Source organism: Capsicum annuum, chromosome 11, assembly GCF_002878395.1.
Source record: "Capsicum annuum cultivar UCD-10X-F1 chromosome 11, UCD10Xv1.1, whole genome shotgun sequence".
In the NCBI taxonomy this organism is placed as follows: domain Eukaryota; kingdom Viridiplantae; phylum Streptophyta; class Magnoliopsida; order Solanales; family Solanaceae; genus Capsicum; species Capsicum annuum.
In genome coordinates this window covers 7,129,846-7,138,238 of record NC_061121.1, presented here as the reverse complement: position 1 = coordinate 7,138,238, position 8,393 = coordinate 7,129,846, and the positions used below count along the sequence as shown (strand labels likewise).

At 32.4% G+C, this 8,393-nt stretch overlaps 1 protein-coding gene across 1 annotated transcript; it reads left to right on the top strand.

Moving 5' to 3' along the window:
- The first annotated feature begins 2,483 nt into the window (after positions 1-2,483).
- LOC107847540 (putative late blight resistance protein homolog R1A-3) lies at positions 2,484-6,722 on the top strand. The gene is made up of 2 exons (XM_047399441.1): positions 2,484-3,055; positions 4,510-6,722. Exons 1-2 carry the CDS (start codon positions 2,618-2,620, stop codon positions 6,712-6,714), a joined length of 2,643 nt encoding a protein of 880 aa, XP_047255397.1. The 5' UTR covers positions 2,484-2,617; the 3' UTR covers positions 6,715-6,722.
- Positions 6,723-8,393: the final 1,671 nt, after the last annotated feature.

The following is an 8,393-nucleotide window of genomic DNA, read 5'->3' as shown; positions in this document are numbered from 1 at the left end:
GTTTAATGTCTGTCGACTTTGATAAAAATTTTGTATAAAGGTTAGATTTAATTGTATATTATTTTCATATCTCTATCATTATATTGTTTTGTTATAGTTTACAAATTTTAGATGAATGTCAATCGACTTTGAGAATTTTTTTGGTAAAGGCTAGATTTACTTAAATAAATTCTCCATCTTTACATATTCAAAAGATGTTGAATTTAATTATGATGCGCATCTTTATCAATTTAAATAAATATCTTATTTAGTGTAATATTTGAATTCGTTAAAGTGAGATACACGTGCGAAGCGCGTATACCTAAACTAGTACTATATTAAAAGTGTGAAGGGGTTTAGAAATATTGTTTAAAATTTTTGTCCTTAACTAAAAGTTTTTATTTTAGTTAAAATCGTTTTTTCACTATTTCTTTAATATTAAGAATTAAAAATTAATTAATATTTATAGCAAACCTTTTCTTAATAGAAGTCATCAGAATTAATGACAAATAATACCCTTTTCATTAGTTTAAGAATTCTAAATCAACTAAATTTGATTTTAAGAAGATTTAAAACATCTCAAAATACATATAAAAGCATTAGAATAAGAAAAATATGATAAGTATTAAATTTTTAAAATTTTCAAGTAATTAATCAAAATTTTTCTAAGGATTTAACTTTCAATATAAGAAAAAAATTTAAATATAGAAAAAATAAAAAAGGTAATCGTAATACATATATGGTTCAAATCGATACATCTCTCTTAGCCTCTAACAGAAAGAATAAGACGTACTACATGACAAATAGAAAAGTGATAATTCAGTAACCACTTAAAATTTCTAGTGGTAATAAATATATATACTTACAATAAAATATATATTCTGTTTATATTATTATATTAAAGTGTAAAGAATCTTTGAGAAGTGAATTAAACTTTTTGCACTTTATTAAAAACTTTTGCAATAGACAAAATCGTCTAATTTTAAAAAATTAAAAATTACACGTGCGAGACACATACGGTTAATCTAATATTATATAATAGGGAATTATTATTTCGAGTTTTGAAGAAATGTTTCAGTCATATGACATCAAAACTTTAAACTGTAGGCATATTTAAAACAAAGTATAAGCAGTTCTTTGGTTAATTGATTACACAAAAATGTATTCCAATTAAGATAGAGTAGACGAATTTCAATGTCTTGGCCATTAGTTTTACACTAATACTAATTTTTATATTTATTAATATCATAATAATATGTAGAACTATATATGTAACTAGATACTTCTGTATGATATTTCGTATTTCAAAATTTATCATATAAAAAATTGAATACAGTAACAAATATAAGAAAATAAAGTAACATAGATGTCAAATACCGTAATAATAAAAGTTCGTATTAGTTGGCTCAATAGGATAGAAGTTTGCAATTATCAAGTTGTTTTTCACATTGCCATAAAATAACCACAAATTACTACTGCTGGCCGTACTTTAATTTATAACGAGGAAGAAGACTTGCAATAATGGAGAGGACCTACTTGGGACCTATGCTCGACAGATTAATCACTGATGTCCACTTGCAAATATCCAAAAGTATAGGGCTTTTATAACTAGGCATAATACATAAATATGATTCTAAATTTTACATCAAATTATAATATTGATCTTAAATTTTGACAGTGCACAAGTAACCCTTTAAATATATAAAACTTGAAAAAATAAACACTCCAATCCTACGTGGCAAAATGCATGTATGCAGGCAAAATCACGCGCGTCGGAGTTCGAATTGAAGGTTTTTTTTATTCAGCTTTTGTATAGTTAAAGGGTCTACTTGTGCACTAGCAAAGTTAAAAGTCATAGTTATAATATATCTTTTTTTATTAGGTGGCCGCATCTGAGTGGATGACTAATCTACGTAGGTGCAAGTGAGGTACACACGTGTAAGTTGCAAAATTGAAGTGTTTATTTGTTCAGGTTTTATATAGTTAACGGGCATACTTATGTACTGTCAAAGTTTAAGGTCAATGTTAGAATTTGGTGTCAAGTTTAGAGTCATATTTGTGTATTATATCTTATAACTATCACCTTTTAACTTTATTGGTGTACAAATAGGCTTTTTAAAAAACACTCCATTCCTACCTGTAAAATACGTGTATACACTCAAAATCACTCTCGTCACGTCAAAGTTAGAATTGAAGTATTTTTTTGTTCAGCTTTTCTATAATTAAATTGCCTACTTGTGTACTAGCAAAATTAAAGGTTATAGTTATAATATATCTTTTTTATTAGGTGACAACATTTGAGTTGATTACTAATCTACGTAGGATTGATTGAGTTTCACGCATGTAAGTTACAGAATTAAAGTATATTTTTTGTTCAGCTTTTATATAGTTAAAGCGCCTACTTATATACTAGCAAAGTTACAAGTACATAATTATAATTTGGTGTCAAGTTAAATTTCGTGTTTATATATTATGCCTATTATATATATTAGAGTTGTTAAATTGTACTAGTTGGTGGTGGGTGCATCCAAAATTAGAATTCAGGAAGACTTGATTAAATAATTCAGCTAGCTAGCTGCGATGAAATGAACATCTATCTCATTACCAAATCTATCTTCTTTAAAAATAATCCTCGAATATGGCAGATCGTGTGGTGAATTTTTTTGTGGAGAATTTGTTGCAACTATTAAGTGATAATGTTGAGCTGATTAAAGGTGTTGACGACGACTTCAAGCTTTTGTTGGAAGAAGTTAAACGTTTGAAAGCCTTCCTTGACGATGCTGCCAAGTTCCACAGTGACAGTAATCAGTGGGAACAGTTAGTTCAGGATATTCAAAGAATGGTATTCAAAGCCGAGGATGTGATTGATAAGTTTCTGGTTCAGGCGAAACTACACCGAGATAAGAATAAGGTGGGAAGATTCTTTGATGTAAGTCATCTTGCAACGGTCAGGGCTCTTGCAGCTGAGATCAAAGCCATTCATGAGAAGGTTAAAAAACTTCGAGAAGACAATAAAGATGCTTTCCAGCCTAAACCAGTACTTGAGTTGCCTAAAAAAGGGCATGAACTGACACAGGTATGCCTCATACCCAAATCCAAATAAGCTTGTCAACAAGCAGGGGCGGATCTAGGGGCTCGAATGGGGGTTTCGGAAATTCAGTAATTTTTGTAGAGATCTAGTATTTATATACATAAATCTAGTAAATATATAAGAATTATATGCTGAAAATCCATATATAAAATGTCTTTTTGGTCTAATGAATTAGAAGTATTTGTAAAACTTTTATTGACCTTCTTGGTTGTGGGTACTAATCCCCTTAGTTACTAGTATTTGATTTTAATGTGAGCCTGGGTCAAGCGCTCTTCTAGGGACTGAGTTTGTCAAATTGGATCTCACGAAAAAAAAACATGATTCGAACCTGATTGACATAAATATCTTAAGTAGTTTTGGACCAATTTTGTTTGGCCATTGAATTTATCAATTTTTGATAAAAACACCAAAATCTCACAAACTAGAAAAAGTGGTTTTGGGGAATTTTTTTTATTTTTGGGTTCTTTTTAAGAATTTAAAATTTCTCCCAAACATTTATATTTTATTAAAAAAAACTCACCAATTATTACTCCAACTATAATTTATCTAACCAACCCCTCGTTAAACCATCCCTATCTATAAAGATAGCTTGTCACTGCCATTATTATTTAAATTTTTCCCCAGTTATGTATCTTTGTAACCACTTGTAATTTGACGAAATCCCTTTTTTACTTTTCTCTTTTTTAGTTAATTAGACACATCCGTTCATTTTTCTACTTGATAATCATGTGCGACTTGTTAACTTTTGTTGTTTATGTCTTTCTTGTTCTCCGTTTTGCTTTTTTTTTTTTTTTCCCGTATTATATAGTTCATTATAAAATGATATCTTTGTGTTGAACTTATAGGTATTTTTAATAATTTTTTGAACTTACAAGTATAAATCCTATTTTTTTATCTTTTTGTAAATGTGAAATATATTTCTCAAAAACTACGGTGAAATAATATTAAAACTTCATATAAAACTGCCTTGTCTAAAATATTTGAAAATCTATGATCAAATGGTATAACAAAATGTAAAATCATGTAAATCAGACAAACTAGCATCCTCTTAAAAATTTAACCATTTCCAACTTTGTAAGAATAATTTTCCTTAAAAAAACATATTACAAATAATCGGTGTAGGTCGGTGCATTGGTCAGCCGAGACTTGAGCTTGCACATGGGCCGGAATGACCCAGCCCCTTCCTAGTTTCCATCAAAGGCAGAATGAGGATTTAAAGTTATTCCAACAATCTGAAATTCTGAATTTTTGGATTAAAACATCACTAATTTGCAAGTTTCAAATGAATTTTGTCAAAAAGACACTCTCTCAGTCATTTTAATATAATGTTGCAAATTGTTATATCTTACGGAAGTTTAGAATACTTGTAGCTACAGTTGGAAAAATAAGAAGACTATCACTCTGATTTCTGCAATCTCCATTTGATTATGTTTAAAAAAGGGCCTTCTTTGGAGGATGATGAAGTGGTTGGCTTTGATGAAGAAGCTAACAAAGTGATCAAGCGACTTTTTGAAGGACCGGCAGAATCTCTGGACATTGTTCCAGTAGTGGGTATGCCCGGTCTTGGAAAAACTACACTAGCAAGGAAAATCTACAATGATTCTAAGCTTTCATATGAATTTTTCAGCATCATTTGGGTTTACATCGGACAATCTTACAAAATAAAGGATATTTTTCTTAATATTCTCAAATTCTTCACAAAACGCATAGAAGATCATCTCAATGACGATGTGGACACATTAGCTAATGTAATTAGTGTTTATATGAGTAAAGGCGGCAGGTGTTTCATAGTTTTGGATGATGTGTGGGAAGCAATAGTTATTGATTACGTAAAGAAAGTTTTCCCAGAAAACAAAAAGGGGCATCGAATCATGATGACCACACGTGACGTATATCTGGCTACTTATGCCAATCCAGATCCTCATGATCTGAAATTTTTGACTCCACAAGAAAGTTTTGAATTGTTGGTAAAGAGAGTTTTTGGAAACGGAAGCTGTCCTGATGAATTAGTTGGACTTGGAGAAAAAATTGCAGGAAGCTGTGATGGAGTACCACTTGCAGTAGTGGTAATTGCAGGAGCATTAAGAGGTCGTCCCAACAAAAGTGATTGGCAAAGAGTTCAGAAAAATGTGGCACAACATCTTTATAAGAATAGCCAAGAGAGCTGCTTGAAATTTGTACAGATGAGTTATGATCGTTTGCCCCAAGAAGTGCAGACATGCTTCTTGTATTGTGGTATCTTTCCACGAGGCTTTGATATTGCTTCTTGGAAATTGATTCGCATGTGGATAGCGGAAGGGTTAATAAAGCCCCAACAAACATACACTCTTGAGGAGATCGCTGAGCTTCATTTGAACGATCTTGTTAATAGAAATTTACTGATATTGATGCAAAAGAGGTCTGATGGTCAAATTAAAGCATGCCGTCTTCATGATATGTTGCACGAGTTTTGCAGAAAGGAGGCTACTAACAAATGGCTTTTTCATGAAATATGTAAAACACCTGATAATGTTATTCCTTCTATACAGGACCAAGATACTAGCCGCCGATTGTGTAGTGAACCCTCTGTTCTGTATGACTTTCTCTCCACAAGACCTTTTGCAGAACATGTGAGATCTTTCTATTGTTTTTCCTCAAAACAAAAACAAATTGAGTTGTCTCCTAATGACATAAAACTCATTCACAAAGCATTTCCACTTATTAGGGTCTTGGACGTTGAATCTCTCAAATTTCTTTTCTCCAAGGACTTTAACCAATTATTTCATTTGAGGTATATTGCTATCTCAGGTGACTTTAAGTCCCTTCCTCCAACCTTTGGTAAATTTTGGAATCTACAAACTCTAATACTTAATACAAGTACCTCAGAGCCCACCATTGACGTAAAAGCAGAAATATGGAACATGTTACAGCTGCGGCATCTGCACACCAACATACCTGCAAAATTGCCATCACCTACTACCACAACAGGTAAAGCTTCTTGTCTACAAACTCTTTCTATGGTTTCACCAGAAAGTTGCAAGAAAGATGTACTCGCTAAGGCGTGTAATCTAAAAAAGTTGGGTATTCGAGGTCAAATGGCGGTTTTTCTTGAAACCAGAGGTGGAATCAGCAATCTTGAAGAGTTAAAGTGCCTGGAACATCTGAAACTGTTGAATGATGCTCTTTACATGAATAAATCGCTTCATCTCCCTCCAGCATTCTTTAGACTTGTACGTACAGTGAAGAAGTTAACTTTGGCTAACACAAAGTTTCCATGGAGTGAGGCGGATAGATTAGGGCAATTGGAATCCCTTGAGGTTCTAAAGTTGAAAGAAAATGCATTCATGGGTGATACTTGGAGGCCGGAGGTAGGAGGTTTTAGCCAGCTCCAGGTATTGTGGATAGAGAGGGCAGAATTAGAAACTTGGGAAGCGTCGAATCTTTGCTTCCCCATCCTTAGTCACCTTGTTCTTGTCTCCTGTGATAAGCTCAACGCTGTGCCACTTGAGCTGGCTGATATACCTAATCTTCACGAGATGAAGCTGGATAATACAAGCAAAGCGGTCAAATCTGCAAAAGAAATACTGGAACGTAAGACATCCAAAAACATAAAATTCAAGTTCAGCATGTTCCCTCCCGAAACTGAATCCAAGGCCACACAGTGAAGTTGAAAGGTTAGTCAAACTCATATGTATATAGTACAGTACTCTTCGCTAAAATTTTGTTTGCATGGCTATATTCTTTTCCATTGGGAATACATTTTTTATCTCTAGACGATACATATCACATTTAGTACACACTAGGGTGCGCATAAATATCGAAAAACCGAAAAAAACAAAATATCGAACTGAAATTTAATTTTGGTTTCGGTTTTTCGGATTGATTTCAGTTTTCAATTTTTAAATTTCGGTTAAATGGTTTGGTTTTCGGTTTTCTTAAAAAAAATTTCGGTTAAACCAAAAAACCGAAAACCAAAATTATATAAATAATATTATAATATATATATGTATTATTAATATATTATATATATATAAAATAATATATATTATCAATATATTATATTAATTATATATACATTTTAGTAACCCTAATTCCAACTCCAAGACGCCTAAATTCCTAAACAGTAAACATATTACCTACCATTCACACTCAAGTCTCAACACTCACGAACAGTAAACAGTAAATCCAAGGCGCCGTTTTCGATTTACACCACCGGCGATTCGGCGAAATAGACGAAAGACCGGCGATCTACTCCCTTTCTTTACAATGACACTGCGACCGGCAACCCGCGACCCACGAATTTGATGTTTCGTGTTTGTGTCTAAAGAGGAACATTAAGGTGAGTTTATGGCATTTTCTGCTTAACATGGTAGTTTATTGCATTTTCTTTATTTTACATTTGGAATAAAAACTAGTACTGCATCACCCAAGAAACTCCGTATGTTAGTCCCAACGATGACATTGCTTGTTACCATAAAGAACTTGATGACATTATTTCGTTTCATTGAGTTACTTATAATTATTTATATTTGAGAATGAAAAATAGATTTGAAAAAAATCATTTTTCTTAAAAAAATATCAATTTTAAATGCTCAGTTATGAAAAAGAGAGACTCTCTACTTTAATATTTCAAACCGAAATAAAAATCCGAAATAACCGAACCGAATTTGTAGAAACCGAACCAAACTGATTTTATTTCGGTTTGGTTATGGTTGTCATTTTTGTCAATCTGAAACCGATAAACCGAATCAATATTAAACAATCAGACCGAACCGACCGAACGCACACCTAGTAGACACTATATCTTTGGTAATTATGTCAATTCTTGTAGCATATAACAAATTGCGAAACACTAATTCTTCCCTTACATTCTAAATGCACTCTGCTCTTCTTTTTGTTCTAATGTTAACAGGATTGCTTTGAGTGATTTAGTGGTTTATTTCTAAACCTATCTGAAACAGATTTCCTCTCTTTGTTTCGCTGTTAATTCATTTACTAGTTTCCTCCATTCTGCAGGAGAGAAATCGGAACTTCGATCTGAGGTCATGTATATGATGTCGCGGCATTTCGTGTTTTCTCTGTCGTCGTCCAGTCATCTGATAAGATTGTTCTTCCAATAAAGAAAACCTGTTTGTCTTTTTCTTATTCAAGAATGGTGAATTTGAAGTAACTGTGCTTCCTGGGGTAGTTACTTTTCGACTTTCTGACCAATCATGTGGAATGTTTTCTTTCTCAATAGTAAAACTGTTTGCTTCTTTCTGTTGTGTCTGCATTTGGTTTGTTTCATTCTTGTAAAACAGTTGCTTTTATATTTCGTTGTTTTGTTGGAAGACGTGTTATTCCA